This window comes from Balearica regulorum, chromosome 5 (genome assembly GCF_011004875.1).
Source record: "Balearica regulorum gibbericeps isolate bBalReg1 chromosome 5, bBalReg1.pri, whole genome shotgun sequence".
Taxonomy (NCBI): domain Eukaryota; kingdom Metazoa; phylum Chordata; class Aves; order Gruiformes; family Gruidae; genus Balearica; species Balearica regulorum.
This window is the reverse complement of record NC_046188.1, coordinates 41,090,624-41,109,130: the sequence shown is the minus strand read 5'-3', so window position 1 is coordinate 41,109,130 and position 18,507 is coordinate 41,090,624. Positions and strand designations below refer to the sequence as shown.

Here is an 18,507-nt window from a genome sequence, read left to right as displayed (position 1 = left end):
GACTGACAGTTGTTCAACTTAAAAATAATTTTTCCTACAAAAAAGTATATAGTTATATATATAGTATAGTTACCAAAATTTCTGCTAATATTTCAAGAATTTTACCATTTCCGTGTAATATTTTAGGATCAAACTGTTTTAAATTGAACATATCTCAAGTTATAATACTTAGCTGCACTCTTCATCTGTCACAGGTTGAACCCTATGAGCCTTGTATGACTGTAACTGTATGCAGTTAAGCTTGTCAAGACTAGAAGAACTTAACCCTTTTAAAAAGATTACCACAACTGTGGTGATATAGAGTACTGTATACTACCAAATACAACCACGCTAGTTCAATTACAGACCTGCTTGGAACCTTTCCTGGAAGTAAAGAAAGCATCACAGTTCTTCCAACGACATTTTAGGGTCTGAAAATTTGGGTTGGTGTGGTCAGTTAGCAAGTGTTGTTTCAGATGGTCCACAACTCCAAAGATCAGTGAACATCCATGCCACTGGTAGAAAAAACATGCCAGAATAAGCCAGGGAAAAAGAATTTTAGCTAATGCTTTTCTTCTTGCAACTTCACAGTATTATACCAAGACTGTTCACACACATGCCACCTCTTGTAACTTTTTAATCTTCTTATTCCATTTCCATTCTCAATGGTCTCTACTGTTTTAATTACAGCTTTACAAAGATTCTTTCTGCCTCTAGCCAAACCTAGATCATCAGCAAAAACGGCAGAGGAAAGAGAGGAACACAGTCTTTACAAGATTTAAGCTTACCTGAGACAGTTATTGGGAATTTAAATAAACTTATTTAGCAGAGTAAATCAGCTTTTCTGTGTAACTCACCTGAAGTTTTTGGTTTTAAACAGTTACATGTCACTATCTAAAAATTGCCAGGAAAAAAAATAAGATGCTACTACCAACTTTCCCCAAAGCATACACATATACTAAACACCATGTAAAATGGAAATAGTGATATATACTTACATTTAAAATGTACATATAAATTTAAAAAATAATACTGAATTGTAATAAATTAAAGGTCAAGCTATCCAAGACTGAGTAGTAACTACCCCCAGAAAATAAGCCTAAAAACATTTTGCTCATTACCCAGCAACGATAATTCTGCATCAGATTAAGCCTCACAGCTCTAACACTGCCATCATAGCATCCAGTGTAGATCTGTAAAAAAAAACAAAAACAAACCATTTATGGATAAGCAAGCTGGGAATAATGGGGAAAAAAAGAAACCAATTTTGAAGGAGGCTTCAGTGTAGAGTATATTAGGTGAACAGCAATAAAATATCAACATGCAAAGCTTCTAAATTTAAAAAATGGGTCTAGCCTAATTTTTTTAAGAGTTGCATTCATGGTTTACAAAAACCTACTAAGGAATAAGAAATGTTTCCATACTTCTATCGTGATAGTGTCATGTGCCTAAAAGTTCAGAAAACTTTAAAATATAATGTTACTATCCACTGATAGTATACACTATTTAGGTGTAAATGTCAAGTTGAGTATATTTCCAGGACTTAACCAGTTATATGTATATCAAAAAGGGATGGGGAGGAAGGGTGAGGAGGAACATCCGTTTCAGAAAGAGAAGGCAGATGCAGATCCAGAGAAGGCAGACAAAATGGTATCTTAAAAAACACTTTTGTTAGGCAAATGCTCTACACAAAATTGTCCTTTGGAAAGAAAAGGATGTCAGACACTTGTAATCCCATAAAGAACATTCATCGTTAAAGAGAGTCCTCACATAATACAGAAAACCTGCAAGCCAAAGATTTCATTTGTTACTTTTGTTGAAGTCTTTTTGCCTCTTGGAAATTCATCACTAGGATATAACAGCCAACCTGCTGTGTGTAAGAAACTACACTTTACTACTAAGACTACTACAGAAAATTATAATCTTTTCACTCATCACTAAGCTTCTCATCTGAACACTTCTTTGATTTGAGAATGCACAAACCAGACTATTGCTGGACAGTTCAAGCCTCAGACTGTAAGCACAAAGACTGAGTGCACTTAGTGCTCCATCTTACTCCCGTGAGAAGTGAAGCTTGGGCAATATGTATTCCAATCAGTAGGAGATCAGTTCTGTTAGACCTTATTCTTCTGTTATTACAGATCATTACTATATATCTCTTATTTTACAATCTGAAAGAAAGTTTGCAAACAAATTCCTACACGTGCAGGCAAATAACTTGCTTAAAGTAGTCATTAAAAACACTTACTTGTCCAGAAGTGGTTCTGAAACCTATCTTGCAGTGCAGAAGTGTGAAAAAAATCTGTGCACCTAAATCAATTACATACCTTTGTTTAGGTTCTATCAAAGGTTATTAGAGGTTTGAACATGGGTGAAGTTTTTCTCTAGCAGCTGTGTGACTCTCAAGTAAAAGTCAAACAGGCTTGATCTTTGAAAAGAGAATATTTTACTATTTCTAGACTCTTCATTGCAATCACCACTGTAAACAGAACTATTGTTTTAAGACTACAGTAAGCTAGAATATAATTTTTCCTCAGACAACAATATTACATAAATAAAAAGCTGTTATAGAAACATGACTTTTTTGCTGAAATTTCTAAGTTGTTCTTAGTCTGACAGCAGGTTGCTTTCATTATCTGAAAAATTTAAACTCTCTTGTATATGCTTGTGGAAATTACAACCTTCTCTGAAACCAGTGAAAAGAAGGAAGTTACCATGCTCTTATGGATGGTCATACACATGATCATATCCGTGTGGCCTCCATAGACCTGCAAGCGGTCGTGCGACTTGAAAGAAACAGAAACAGACATTTAATAGCAAGACAGTTAATAGCCATTTTTCACAGACCTGCAAATGACAGTGCTTCCAAGAGCAGTTTCCTGGGTAACAACTAAACTCCTCTGGTGGATTCCAAACTTCATAGCCACCATTAAAGCTCACTTTTGCTTACATTGCTTCTGTGAGTCTTCTGTCCAACTAAACATTTGGTCTTTCAAGCAGACAGAACTAACATTTCCCCACTTTCTTGAGCTGTCATTATCTCAGGATAAACCTAAACCATTTTTTTTTTTTTTTTAGAACCTGGGTATCTTCTTTAAAACCCATGTATTTTGGCTGGTGAGACAACTATATATTCTGAGTGACCGGAAAGAGAGGGATAGCCCAGAGACCATTAAGCACAAAGATGACTTCTATTTGACTTCAAAATCGTTAATTAACACATTCTAGGCAACCACCTATTTTCTTACCTGCAATTCATAAACACGAACAAATTTATCCAGACATGCTGTCACCATCACTTTCCCAAGAATGTTCACAACCGTTACTGCATGGTTATGGCCTTTGTAGATCCGTACCAGCTCTCCAGTCTGCGTCAAGAAAAGGCAGAGACAAATAGGTGTTTGTTTTCTTTTTTAAAAACACCAAACCAAACCAGTTTTATCTAACCTAGATAGGGTAGCTAACGTCAATGCTCACTACTCAAAAAATTGAAACACTCTTTATTAGACTTCCATTTCCTGTGAGGGCACTCCTAGATTATGATCAAATATTACTTATCCTTTTCTTTGCCCAAGTTAACACAGAGCCATTCCTGTACAACTGAAATGCATGCCACTATAAAAAGCGTTTACTTTTCTTTACATCATTAGTTACATTAGTTCCCACCTATCCTACAACTAGTACTGTGCTATTAGTACTAGCAGTATTTATGTAGCCACAAGGATCAGTAAGCAAATTTAGCTACATACACAGAAATATACAATATTTTTGTCAATTAAAGTTTACCTCTGGTAAGTTTCTTAATCTAACTTGTTGCATTGCTACATGAATGCTTCTGCTAGCACAGGGGAAAGACGGTGTAAAAGAGGAAGAGAGTGAAATGCTAGAGACAAAGCATTTCACAACAGGATAACAGCTTTTGAACCAGCTAATAGGAATGCTGTGTGTGTTCCTCAAGTTTTTCCTGTAATAAAGAAAGTCTTCCCCAACCAGAATATCTCACATGGCTTTACTCTGAACCCTTCCCACATTATCAGCACATTTGTGGTAATATTTGCAAAAGCAAGATCCCCAGATAAAAAGGCATTGCACATCATATTACAAGATGATTATGAGTTTATGTTTCCCAAGGTATTTTATCCTCTGTATCCCTCCTTAGTTAGCTATAGTGCATAATCACATTGACAAAATCATATGACTTCCTTTTCTCAAAGCTATTCTGCCCCAACAGTTGGTGAAAAATTCTGCAAATACTGACTTTATAGCACAGGAATTCATTGCCTTAATAGCAAAAGTCATTCCAACTTTATATATGAGACTTACGTGAATGTTGTGGGCATGGACAGACTGATCACTGGAGCCACTGAATACCAGATCATTCACAACCTTACAGAAAGAAAAAGAAAAAAAAAGAAAAAAGAGAGAACAGTTTTATTTTTGTAACAAATTTGGAATTGGGCAAGCAAAACGTTACAACCCAGTTTAAAGTTGCACTGTAATATTTCCTAAATTTGACAGTCTTAAAATCAACAGCAAGTATGAAAAAAAACCAAAACAAAACAACCATGCACTGAGCTCTTTACACAAGAGCTAGAAAGTGTACTATGCTATCCTAATGACTTTTGATACTTCACAATTGACTTTAGAAGCAGTTAACTTGCAGCGCACCAGGCTAACTCATCCTACCTACAGACAGCAGCAGATCATGGACCAAGCAAACTGAATGCAGAAAAACATGTTGTTTCCTGGAAATACTGGATGTGCTGTGCACTTACATTCTGGTCACGTAAGAAAGACAGTGCTCCTGACAAGTACTAACCTAGAAAGGAAGCTTAACATATCCATCATGGATCAAGAAGGGACCGCAGTATGCTGCCACGCAAACAGGACTAGGATAGTCCACAGGGCAAAAAGTTTGTGCCACTGCAACATAATACATAAATTGTATTTGTCTCTTTAGATAAGTCATCCCCTATCTGTTACATGATAGTGGTCACAGCAAAGCAGTCAGATGAGCATATGTTCCAACTTGTTTTCTGAGGAGCTAGAAACCTGTAAATAAGTGGCAGTGACTCTTCTATTAAAAAAGAAGAATACTCCTCTAGGAGTTACATTTTTTTCCAGTTTTCTCTGAGGTTTGTACAATCAGCGTACGTGAAAACCAGCTTCATCTTTTTCCCAACACTCCCTCTGTTGGCAACTCACATTTCAAGATTCCCTGAATTTTCTAACAGCATGAAATAAACATGCTTCCTACATACACACCTCCAATAGTTTTGCTGGGAACATGAGATATGGCAGCCAGCCAGAGACAATTTTCCTGGCTGCAAATTACTCAGTTTTTATCACTTAAAAATGTATAATTCCTCTATTTCCTACCACAATTTGCTTGCTATTAGATGAGAAAGAAAAAGGAAAAAAAACCCACACCGTTTTAAGCATTCTTTGTCAAAACTGTATTTTCAGAGACACCTGCCTTCATGCAGAGTATAGTCTTGCTGTGACCTTCCAGGGTTCTGAGAAGTAGTCCGTTCCTTGCATCTCGCACGCTGATGGTACAGTCGTAGGAGCCCACTACCAACAACTTGCGTGCTCCTTCCTGAGCTGTGGCTAGACAGCTCACTGCTCTAGGGCCATGGCATTCAAAGGTATCAACCTGCTTGTTGTTCTGTTGGGGGAAGAAAAAATGGTATTTAAGAATTAAAACTTTGCTATGACACTGACTGGAGTCCTATGTCACTGAGTCCTTTTTGTGTTGTACTTGTTATAGCATCTGATTTCAGTTTAGTAACACACCATTTCAGCAGTGGTAAGAGTTGCATCTTAACAACTAAGTTTCCAAATCAAGGAAATCAAATCAAGCCCCTCATGTTGGGCTTCATATTTAGCAAAGGTCTAGTAAATCCTCCTTCTGAGTTAGAACAATGAAAGGAAATAGTTTTATGAAAAAAATGCAAAACAGAATAAATTTGTAAGGATATATTTGAGAAATTGGTCCAGGATCCATGAAAAGAATAATCAGAAAAATAATTTATTTAAATAATTATTTTTAGTCACTTTTAAATATCATGGGAACTGCTGATCAAGCCTCTGCCAGAAAACCACGTGAATGAGTCTCTTCTATAGCTGCAACGGAGCAGGCAAAACCAGCAGACTTCCACAAAGTCTCTCACACTACTTTGATGAGCAAGAAAGGAGGATTCACAAATAATCAACCGTGTCAGAAAACTCCCATGGCGCGTGACTCATAGGCCAGGTAGAACCTTAAGGAAAAATGTGACCATACAGCAGTTAGGAGAAAAATAACTGGAGAGAAGGGGAGATGGGGCAGCTTCAAGCGCTGACAAAATAAAGGACCCAAATGGGCTAACAGTGACCATTTACACCAAAATACTTTAATTACAAATACATTTACTACTCAAGAGAAAGAATGTAAAGAAACACAAAGTGGAGAGAAATAACATCACAATAGGTTTTTAGGTGCCAACATTTAAACAAACTAACCTTTATGCTGAAAGTAACCACACTGCCATTTGCAAGGCCTGCATAAAGGATCCGCCATCTACTGTGTAAACAGAGCACTCGATCTTCCAATTTAAACTGTTCCATGCGCTCTCTGGTCTGGGAGTAGAAAGAAGTAATTAAAGCTCTTCATTAACTGAAACAATTCAGGGAAAAAAGCCTGACGTGAAAGATGTTTTTCACCTACAAGCTGCATTTTTTGAACCAACAGCTGGAGAAAAACATGTGAGAGTCTGGTGTCACATGCCAGTTAGATCCTCATTTTAATAAGCTCATTCTCATCGCTGAGAGAGAATGAGTACTTCAGCAACCAGTTGTAACCCTAAAAATCTTTATTCTAGTCACAACCTCTAATGTATATAGAAGTTTAAACTACAGACTATGTATATAGTTTTTCATATACACAAAAACTCCTGCTAAATTCTTGAGTTTGAGGAATCCCCATGAAGTTCCCCACAGGGAAGTGCCATGAATCATCACCTTAAGAGTTAAAAGCCTCGGCAGTTTGTCCCCTGAAGCCGATACTTGCTTTCTAGTCTTTCAAGCCACAGGTTGGACAAGCCTTTCTATCATTTCTCCTTAAAAGTCCAGCTTCAGGAAGTCTCAGTCTGCTCTTCTACCTGCCCTCAGAATAATAGATACCTATTCTTTCTACAGCTGCTCTATGAAGAGAGCAGTGCCTTCCATAAGCAATGAAGTTACAAATACAGCAAGATAAATACGATATTCATAGCCAGATAACCATCCTGCACTTTGGTGTTCCCAACACTTGGGATCTCAACATGCTGTTCTGGCAAAAACTCTGCTGGCAAGCTAGCCAAAAGATAAAGGTAGTAAACCACCTAATGGTTTACTGTTTGTTTTTTTCCTGCTCCATGCTAATGAGGTATGATGTGGGGCTGATGGACAGCTCATATGGGTTTAAAAGGCTTTTTTCATTTACATTTGCGAAGAAACACACCCATAAAAATGCAGTACGTGTTAATCAACACAGAGTTTGAGTACCTTGATATTGTAACAGTTGATAGTGTGGTCGCTTGAGCCAGTGTAGAGTGCAGCATTCTTCCCATTCGTCTGAGTGACCAGGAGGCAGTTCACTTTTGAAGTATGTCCTTCAAAGATGGCCACACACTTCCTGCTCTAAAAAGGAAAGTATAGGGTCTGTCAACATAAAGGCCCATAATGCCTCTCGGGATTGGCACCTGACAGAGTAGGGTAGGGCAGCTAACAAAAGCAGGACACACGCAACAATCTGTCTCCCCCTTACCCTACTCATATAGAGAAGGGGTTGGAGGAGAGGGAGAAGAGAGGTTGAAGAAAAGAATAGCATAAAAAAATTAGGAGCTTAGAAAGGCAGCTGCTTCCTTAACTACATAGTAAGGCTTTACAAGAACAGAATTGCAAACTTGTGACTACAGTTAATGTAACACCATTCCCACAACGTTACTTACAACCAGATTGTAGGCACACACAGTTTTGTCTGCTGAGCAGGTATACAACAAATTCCCAAAAATCTGAATAGCATTCACTGCAGCCAGGTGTCCCTCAAAGTTTCCCTCTGTAGGTTCTTCATCCTCACCTGGCTCTGAAGACACTTCTGTAGAATAGACACACGTACTTTGATTATGTGAACACACTCAAGCAAACATGCTACTGTTGTTTGTATTACCAAACAGCTGAACTATTTCGTGGACTCAGCACCTTAAAGTCAGATTTCATTGTGGGTCCCAGCTGAAGCCTGTAAGTGGCAGAAGGCACTCCAGACTTAACTCAAAGTCCTGCAAGATACTATACACAAAGTATCAGAAGAAAAACTTAAAAGATATACCTGATGAGTTCTTTGATCCTCTTAGTGATGATATGGAAGTCTGTGTCTCAGCCACACTGTAACACAGAAATAAAAAGTAGTGAGATTGGGCTTTGCATGTTCATTTTCAGACAAAATACTAGTGTAAGTCATACTTCAGAATACAAGACTCTGCACGTAGTAGAAAATAAGCTGTGACAGATAAGCTCAAAAACAAACTTTCCATGGAGGGTAGCCTTGTTCTTGTACTACAGTAATTAGTAGGTAACAAGACACATTCATTTGTTGGACCAAAAAAGCAAATTCAATTTTCATTTTTCCAATTATTTCAATCCTGAATGAAATTAAAAGTTACTGATGTTGTAAGACTTTCTGAATAGGGGGAAAAAAAAAAAAGAAAGAAAAGAAAAAGAGGCCTCTTATGAATATTGTATAATTCTTTTACCTTTGAGAGATCTATAATAACCTCACCTTCTTTTCCTATCATCCCTATAATTTGTGCCAATCTCACTGGTAGAGCTCACTTCATCATAACCAGAGCAAGATGCCTCTAGGACTGCTTGATCGACAGAGCTGCGTGAATCCCTCTTTGATGGACTGTCTGGTTTTTCATCTCCCGACTCTGATGAACCAACGTCAACAACCTCACACTGGGGTGCTGGAACTTCCACTAGTTCCAGAGAAGCATCACTGTCATTCTCATCTTTGTTTCTTGCCGTTTGAGCACTAGCACCATCCTCCTGTCTTGGAGGAGTGGATGTAGTAACCTTTTCTCCTTTAGGAACCTTTCCACCCTTGACTTTCCGGACAGGCTTAGAGTCAATGATATCCTGTTCTGTATCACTGTTCTCTGGCACGTGGGCTGCCCTCAGAGTTTTCTTCTTCCTTAACTTTCTCCTCCTCCTGTTCCCTTTCTCTGCTGGGACTACAGTGGTTGCCACTTGTTGCTCGGATGGTTCTGCTGACAATTTGGGGGTTTTATCCATCGGCATTTCTAGAAGGACTGAGCGCTTTGGCAGAGAAGCACTACACTGATCCAGTAAAAAGCTTTCAGTAACTGTGTCATTTGCTTCTCTCTTGCTGAAAACAGATGGTGAATGAGGAGAAGGGTTCTCGGGAAGTCCAGCCTTTCCCCTGTCCACAGCAGGCTTGTGAACATCTTGATTAGCATGTTGAAAACAAGCTGCCAGCTCTGATAGGGATATGGTTGCAGAGATAACTGGATACACTGAAGTTTTCTGGTTGGTCTCTTCTGAAGAAAACAGACCAGTGTTATATTCAATCTGTACAGCAATAAATATTTATGCAAAATTGCTTTCCCTGCATTTTTCTGTTAATTCTCAATTGTGCATGGAAAGTACATATTCCTACATGTTGAAAGCCACGTGCACATCCAGATCTGCTATTTCAGTCAGCTATCCAGCCTTTAAAAAACATAGCTGGGGAATAAAATGTTTACCTGTGTACCCAGAAGCAAAGGAATGGGACACATCATTCAAGTTGCTGGCTGACTGTATGTTTTTAAAAGTTGGGACAACCAACCTTTGGTGAATCCTACACTGTTGGTTTAAGATGCTACCACCCTTCACTGTGCGCTCCCTTACCAGCTGTCACCACTGCTGTAGGACTGGTATTAACCAATGCATGCCTGATACATTTCAGCTGGTCAGTGACACAGTTTGAAGACCTTATGCTTAACTCATCTATATTAATTATTTCTACCAAGTTACTTGGACCTAATTCAAGGTATACAAGTCATGCACAACCCACTCTGCAGCATCATACCTTCTATCCTGGGAATGGCAGCACTGTAAGCCATCAGGGTAAGCTTTGTTAGTTCATCTGTGGTGGACTATGCAGTGGGGACTCTCCCTGTCATTTTAATTGGAAGCTAAATGAACAAATGAATCCAACCTCTCAACGGAGACAGGCTAAGAGCACAGGCAGCATCTCACAGCTGCTCTTCCCACACCCTAAAATTCCCTGGTTGCATTTGCAATAACTGCAATCCAGAACAGGATGTTTCAAGTTCACTGCATTTATTGGGTGGGATCCCTCAATGCAAATGGGAAGCTGGCAGTATTTGAAACACTTCCCTGCTTCAGTCTGTTAGAAACCAGCAAATTAAACCTACAGCAACGCTTAGTCAAAGCTGTTGGAGTGTTTAACACATCACAGTACAAATTTGATGCTTTGGAATTACGCATCCAACTGGAGACAGCTTAAATGTGAAGATCTTTCCCCACCCCTTCCTCAGATGGAAAGTTCCAAGATAAAACTAGAACTTGCTGACAATGTAGGGTATATCATATTTAAAGTAAATCAATGCAAAACTGGTTTTCCCCTGACCCATAACTGTCATACATAGCTGCAACCTTTTAGAAAACCCTCTGTACAGAAGAAATTAATGCTTAAACAAGGTCTGAACAGTTACTGTGTTGAATTATACTGGGAAGAAGGCAAACAAAACCTTCAATTTTGAATACACCTCTAACATTTTGCATCCCTCCTTTCCCATAGCAAGGGGTAGGGAATGAACTCGGTCACTTAAAAACAAAACAAACAGGAAAATAAGAGTAACCGGCAACTTAAACTGAAATTTCTAAACCCAAAAGTTATTAATTCTCACCACTTAGAGTACTACAGGTGTTAGAAAAGGAAGTAGAAAATCACCATGGTAGTGCAAGAAAACAGAATCACTCAGTTCTGCAGGTGGGAGAGATTGCTGGTAGTTAGGGGAAACCAAATGCAATCAGCTCCTTCAAAGCAAGGCTGAGCTGACCTCCTGGGGAAGCTGACAAGCCAGATGTTCCAACCCCCAGAAAGCAGGTAGAGAGAATTCCTCTCCCCCAAATTACAGAATTTACCTGACAGTAGATGCTTATTTTCCCCTTAAATTACCAAATCAATTTGATGGCAGACACTCATTTTAAATGTAGCACATATAGAAGTTGATCAATACAAAAACCACATTATTTTGACAAATATCAAAAGAACATTCTTGCTTTCAAGATATAAAAAATAAGTTTGTAGGAAACTGACAAGTATGCTAATGTGATTAAGACATTTTAAAAGTAATTATTTAAGTAATAAATACAGCTATACATTGAAGCTTCATCTTTATGAGAAAAAATTTTAAAATCTCTTCAGTTTCTGTTTTGCCTGCACAGACATCAATAAGGCCTGAAGATTCTGCAAACAAGACGCTTCATGCCACTAGAGCTAGTGATCACTAAATCTTTATTCTGAATTTCCCAGCTCTAATATTAAAGAAAAATTACACCTCTCTTCATTGATATTTAAACATAACAGAATGGCATATACCAGTAAAAAATGGGAAAGCAAAAGAAAGGTAGTGGCTACCTACAAGCTGAGTCTTAACAATGAAAACAAACACAAAAGCTGATTCTTTTCCACCACTGCATTTACTTTAGTGTGCACTCCCAGAGCTCCATCACCCCCATCAAATCCTCCAAAAAGAGACAAAGCAAAATTCACAGTACTACATTAAGGTAATGTAACACAGTGGAATACAGGAAATGCAATAGTGACTAAAAAAGCACAAAGACTATTGATACAGAATTCTACATCTGAAGCAAACTGGAAAAAGGAAGAAAAACCTTCAAATTCTTGTTTTCACAGAAGTCTAAGCTTTAATTCAGCCAACACTTATCTTATGCTTGACAAAAAAAAAAGTGCTTATAAAAGTAGAACAACATGGCTTTTTCCAATAGTATCTTCCACTTCAGTTGAAAGGGGGAAGAAAAAAAAAAAAAGTGTTGACTATATTTACCTTTAACAAGGATCTTACTTATGAATCTTTATCTCAAATTATTTAAGTTAAGGGTTTGGGCAAGCGACATTATTATGGCTGACAAATGACTGTCATTAGAGTCACCCTACTTGACTTCACAGGCTTTTAGGAAAGTAAAGGATGACTGAGCTTTTAATCTTCAATTTGTACCTTCAGTCACAGTAGCAAGTTGCAGTGGAAAATACCAATAGCATTTGAACCTTTGACCACAGACTACAGTACATGACTTCCAGGGGTTTTAAACTGTCTAAATAAAGAGTTAGCAATTGCAGTTATAGCCATTAAGATCTCATTTTTTCTGAAGCAGTAGCTCCCACATTAGTAGTTCCGTTAATTCAACAGTTTATCCTCCAGACAAAAGTGAACACACACTTCTATGATAGCCCTCCCCTACTTACTCCCACTCCCCTCACATGAGTGAGCAGTGCCTAACATCCTTCTTACAGTAAATTGTTTACGGAAATCACAAATAAGATCGCACAAACTTTGAATGAGCATCTCCAGCCCAGTGGGATTTAGAGACAGAAAGGGGGAGAAGATGGATTGTTATTATTAATATCACAAGTTATACTCTTTGTGCTTATCCAGCAGGGCCCAAGAACACCACAGAATACTCTTTATGTAGTTGGTCATAATTTTTTGAAAAAAAGATCTTCGGGCATGCATTTTTCCTGTGTAGGCAGATTTTCAGCTACCAGTGCCCATTCAGTGATGCAGAGTAGGAGATAAAAATTACAGGGCAGGTTTTAAGGTTTGGTTTGTTTAGACTTTTTTATTAACTAAATTATTCTAAAAGGATGTAACCTTCAAATTCATATTTCTTCTATTTTTAAAGTAAAACTAGAAACCTGTAGGTACATATGACTACAATTTGCATGTGCTTTTTATTTAATTTTTAAAATGTGGAATCCATTTGGATGTGTTTTAAAGAAGACTATGAAGCTGCTAAAGTCCTACACAAGTTAATGGGAGTTCACCCCTGTACAACAGGCTGCAGTTTGAGACCCAACTTACATTCTTCTGGGAAAAAAAATATTTTCCTTATTTTCTTAAAGCTAGTTCTCTTAAAACAAAGAGAAGCCACACATACCATCCTTCTGCTCCACTTCTTCTGCTCGTGAAGCACATGGAGAGCTCTGGAGTACAGAGTTCACATTTTCTTCTGAGCCTTTTGGAGACACAGGTTCTCGTTTAACTTGTACTGAGGAGTCAGGAGGAGCAGCAGGTGTGATGCCAGAAGACTGGAATGGTGATGGCAAAGTGTCTAAAAGGGGCAGGAAGGAGCCTGCAGGAATTAAGTCAGTTGCCATCTGAGATTTGCTATTTCTTCTCTCATTTAAGACACTGCAGGAAAGTTGCTCTGATAGTTCAGAAGGTTCATATGTTTCTAATGGCAGAAGAGGAAAGACCAAAAAACACCACAAACAACAACAAAAAAAAGAACAAAAATGTTCATATTTTACTATAAAATTTAGTGGTGCCAAGGGCTCATTTCTCGTGGACACAGACAAGGAAGAGAAAAATCTGTAAAAAAGCCACTAGATGGCACTACCAAAGATGACAGATCACACTTGAACAATGAGACTTCAACATTAAAAGCCTGCAATTTTATTGTACATTTTAAATGAGCGAATTCAAGTTAAATGCAATTTTTGCAAGATCCTGAGTTCAAAGAATATGACAGTCAGCATTCCACTGTTGTAACTTTATGGTATCTCATACCTTGTAGCCCCTGCAAGATCTGGATTCTCTGACTTCTCAATGTACTCATTTCCATGGTGATCTGCAAAATAGTTGTAGTTTAAATCAGTCCTACTTAAGGCAGTTTTTCAGGCTGCTAACTTCCAGTTCAGACAGTTTCAAAAGCCCACTGTTACCTGTTGCTTTAATACAAGGAACCGTTGAACCTCAACATACGCAGCCTGCAGGGCAGCCCTAGCCTGCAAGAGACTGCTGTCCACACTATGCAGGGACTTGTTTAACTCTTCTTCCCTCAGCGAAATAGCCAGCAACTGGTCTACCTGAGAACGTTCTGAAGAAGAAACAAAATGTAGAGTATAATTGTACTTGACAATACATTAAAATACATTACACGTGATATCTCAGTAAATACTTCCACTTCAGAACATAAAAATCACATAAATTAGGTCAAGCATCAATAGTCATACAAGAAGTATGACAAGAAGTCATACATACAGAAAGAGTATTCCTCTTCACAGAGTCTCAACCTTGACTCTAGTAAGTATTTCCATAGCTTTGCCAGCACTGATTTAGTTTAGTTGAACAAACATTCGCTTCAAGATCTCTTCTTGAAGTACATGAAGTACAAATACACACTTTCCATTAATGTAATCAAAAAGGCAAATTGAAGCTAAACAAGATTTAAATTACTCAGTTAATCCAGAAGCCAATGAAAGGCTTAAGAGAAAAAGAACCCAATGACAAAAAACCATTTACTATCCAGGATGATTTTGGGCTGTGAGACTCATGTTTGCAATCTCTTGAGAAAGAGCCTCTGGGCACTGTACTCAGTAGAAGATCCTCCTGTACTACTTTCTAAAGTCTTCTGGCATTCCAGAGATTCGCCAAGCAAATTAAGTTTCAGTTTGAGCACTGCTTACTTTCATTCAGGTTATAGTTCCCTTTAGTAGATTTACTACAACAATGATGATGCTGAAGCAAAGTAATGGGAAAGTAAGTTTTTACTAAGTCGAATGTGTTATTAGACTCCATAGTAGGCACTAGTCATTGAAAACAGAGGCTGATAAATCCCCTCCACACTTTTTAAGTAGTGAAATATTAGTTCCCACAGGAAGATCCACATTAATTGCCCTGCATTCCAAACAACTCTTACTATAAATTAATATAAATAAAAAAAAGAGAAATGGAACATTTGAAATCTATCTTCTGGACCCAATTTAGTTTCCACAGAAAACATTTTGCCTAAAACACAGATGGTTCATTTTGAACTGCGGTGATATGGATGTGTTAGGCATGTTTGAGAAAGACCTGCCTAATGCCAGAACAAGTGTTTTCTTTGGTCAGGAGCAGGAAGGAGTGAGGCATTCCACATTCATTTCCATTAAGAACAGGGAAGAGGTAGTTAAAAAAAAAAAAAAAAAAAAGAGATGTCAAAACCAAAACACAGTCCAAGTTATGCAGAATGCAAGTTTTCTGATTGGACAAGCCAGAATTTGAAAGGGAAAGCTGCACGGCTGAATTAGAAGGCAGTGATGGGTGCTTCTCCCTTCAGAACTTCCATCCAAAGAGGCAACAAATCTCTATTCCTTGAGCAGGGGAAAGCAAAGGTCCCAACTGTGCAACAGGGAACATGAACTGCAGGCAGAAAGGAGGCACAAAGCCTCACCTAGAAATAACTTCTGACAAATTAAGATGGGACTCTTCAGAGAAGAATATGTTGCAGACTTGAGAGCAGTCCACCCTACGATCTTCAGTAAGAGCCCAAGAAGCACCAAAATAACACCAAGAAATTACCATTTAGCCAAGTCAAAATACTACTAGGTATTTATAACCTCTATACCAGATGCACATATGTGTGATATTGACTCACCTTTTTTACCTTTGATTTTTCTTCTCTTATTCTTTCTTTCTAGACTAGGGATTTCAGGAGAAGATCCCTCCTGCAAGTAAAATCATTTATTAACAAAAGTTACAAGAGCAATTTTGCCTAAAACTAAGAAGTCAAGCATCCACTGTCTTTTCAACTATTACTTGTATTCACAGAGAAGAATATACAATTAATTTTGCACATTCTCGTATAACTCAGCCTTCCCTCCGCCCTTAAGAGAGGGCAAAGTGACTACCATGTTTTCATCTCAACTAGGAAGAAATACTAAATAAGCTGACAGCCTCCTACTTGCTCAAATGTTTAAGACCACACTTGGGTCACATTTTCTGTTCTACAGTTTTAGTTGAAGGTCTACACAATTAAATAGTGAGGAATAACAACTATCACTTTCTGCATACAACAAAACCATTTTGAGGATTTTGATCAGAAACTTTTCCCCCCCTTTGCATAAATACAAGACAGGACAGTGAAACAAACTGAGATTTAAGGATATCATTTTAAGTATACAATTCTGTAAAAAAAGGTTGTCTTTCCTTGCTTGATCATGAAACCAGGAACATCTAAGGAAATCAGATTTCTACTACAGCCTACTTTCCATTTAAGTTTTGAAACACCAAGATCCTTGCTACAACACCAAGTACTTCCACAGAAATATTTTAATTGCTCTTGTTTGCCAGTATAGCATGCCAGTTACCAAATAAAAATTAAAGAGCATTTGCTGTTCCTACTAATAAAAAAAGATTAAGCAGAAGTCCTGCACTAGGAATCACAGAACAGTAGGGGTTGGAAGGGACCTCTGGAGATCATCTAGCCCAACCTCCCCTGCTAAAGCAGGATGCACAGGATTGTGTCCAGGGAGGTTTTGAATATCTCCAAAACCACCTCCACAACCTCTCTGGACAGCCTGTTCCAGTGCTCTGTCACCCTCAGAGTAAAGAAGTTTTCCCTCACATTCAGGTGGAACTTCCTGTGTTCTACTTAGTGCCCATTGCCCCTTGTCCTGTCACTGGGCACCAATGAAAAGAGTCTGGCCTCATCCTCTTGACATCCAGCCTTTAGATATTTGTAAGTATTGATGAGATCCCCTCTCAGTCGTCTTCTCTTCTCCAGACTAAACAGACCCAGCTCTCCTAATCAGTACCCTAATCATCCTCGTAGCCCTCAACTGGACTCTCTCCAGTAGTTCCCTGTCTTTCTGGAACTGGAGTGCCCAGAACTGGACACAATACTCCAGATGTGGCCTCACCAGGGCAAAGTAGAGGGGGAGGACAACCTCCCTTGATGTGCTGGTGTGTTGGGTTTGAGTGGCAAGGTTTTGGTAGCAGGGGGGCTACAGGGGTGGCTTCTGTGAGAAGCTGCTAGAAGCTTCCCCTGTGTCTGATAGAGCCAATGCCAGCCGGCTCCAAGACAGACCCGCCGCTGGCCAAGGCCAAGCCAATCAGCGCTTCTGTGGTAACATATTTAAGAAAGAGAAAAACAGTCAGAGAGAGCTTTTGCAGCCAGAGAGAGGAGTGAGAAGATATAAGAAACTCTGCAGACACCAAGGTCAGTGCAGAAGGAGGGGGAGGAGGTGCTCCAGGCACCGGAGCAAAGATCCCCCTGCAGCCCGTGGTGAAGACCATGGTGAAGCAGGCTGTCCCCCTGCAGCCCATGGAGGAAGGATGAGGGGGTGTAGAGATTCCACCTGCGGCCCGTGGAGGACCCCACGCCGGAGCAGGTGGAGGCACCTGAAGGAGGCTGTGGCCCCGTGGGAAGCCCAGGCTGGAGCAAGTTCCTGGCCAGACCGGTGGACCCGTGGAGAGAGGAGCCCATGCCAGAGCAGGTTTGCTGGCAGGACTTGTGACCCCGTGGGGGACCCCATGCTGGAGCAGTCTGCTCCTGAAGGTCTGCACCCCATGGGAGAGACCCACGCTGGAGCAGTTCGTGAAAGACTGTAGCCCGTGGGAGAGACTCACGTTGGAGAAGTTTGTGAAGGACTTTCTCCCGTGAGAGAGACTCCATGCTGGAGCAGGGGAACGATGAGAGGAGTCCTCCCCCTGAGGATGAAGAAGTGGCAGAAACACCGTGTGATGAACTGACCGTAACCCCCATTCCCCGTCCCCCTGTGCCGCTGTGGGGGGGCAGAGGTTGAAGCCGGGAGTGAAGTTGAGGCCGGGAAGATGGGAGGGGTGGGGGGAGGTGTTTTAAGATTTGATTTTATTTCTCATTCCTCTACTCTGTTTTGCTTAGTAATAAGTAAGATTAATTCCCTCTCTAAGTTCAGTCTGGTTTGCTCGTGACGATAATTAGTGAATGATCTCTCCCTGTCCTTATCTCAACCCATAAGTTTTTTTTTGTTGTACTTTTTCTCCCCTGCCTAGTGAAGGAGGGGAGTGATAGAGCGGCTCTGGTGGGCACCCGGCCCTCAGCCAGGGTCAACCCACCACAGCTGGCAACACTCTTCTTAATGCACCCCAAGATACCACTGGCCTTGGCCACGAGGGCACATTGCTGGCTCATGGAGAGCTTGTTGTCCACCAGGACTCCCAGGTCCTTCTCCACAGCACTGCTTCCCAGCAGGTCAACCCCTACCCTGTACTGGTGCTTGGGGTTGTTCCTCCCTAGGTGCAGGACTCTACACTTGCCCTTACTGAATTTCATTTGGTTGCTCTCCGCCCAATTCTCTAGTCTATTCAGGAAGGCAGAAATGGAAAAGATTCTTAACGAAAATTAAGTCAAATAAGCAAACTAGTCTGACTCTATCATGTACAAGACAATCAAATGGAGAAAGTCCTCCTTACAGAGATCATTCCAAAG

At 39.7% G+C, this 18,507-nt stretch overlaps 1 protein-coding gene across 4 annotated transcripts in view; it reads right to left on the bottom strand.

Annotated features, from left to right (window-relative positions):
- The window catches only part of ZNF106 (zinc finger protein 106), a 48,152-nt gene that overhangs the window by 5,266 nt on the left and 24,379 nt on the right, over nt 1-18,507 (bottom strand). The window contains exons 7-21 of one of the 4 annotated variants that reach the window (XM_075754406.1): nt 15,694-15,763; nt 14,000-14,154; nt 13,845-13,905; nt 13,213-13,509; nt 8,780-9,560; nt 8,330-8,385; nt 7,953-8,098; nt 7,507-7,641; nt 6,484-6,600; nt 5,456-5,647; nt 4,303-4,365; nt 3,228-3,347; nt 2,694-2,765; nt 1,101-1,172; nt 348-494 (exon numbers count right to left, since the gene is read on the bottom strand). In XM_075754406.1, coding sequence (XP_075610521.1) covers nt 348-494; nt 1,101-1,172; nt 2,694-2,765; nt 3,228-3,347; nt 4,303-4,365; nt 5,456-5,647; nt 6,484-6,600; nt 7,507-7,641; nt 7,953-8,098; nt 8,330-8,385; nt 8,780-9,560; nt 13,213-13,509; nt 13,845-13,905; nt 14,000-14,154; nt 15,694-15,763 — 2,484 coding nt within the window. The remainder of the gene's footprint in view (nt 1-347; nt 495-1,100; nt 1,173-2,693; nt 2,766-3,227; nt 3,348-4,302; nt 4,366-5,455; nt 5,648-6,483; nt 6,601-7,506; nt 7,642-7,952; nt 8,099-8,329; nt 8,386-8,779; nt 9,561-13,212; nt 13,510-13,844; nt 13,906-13,999; nt 14,155-15,693; nt 15,764-18,507) is intronic. The other 3 variants (XM_075754407.1, XM_075754408.1, XM_075754409.1) reach the window with 3 other exon arrangements.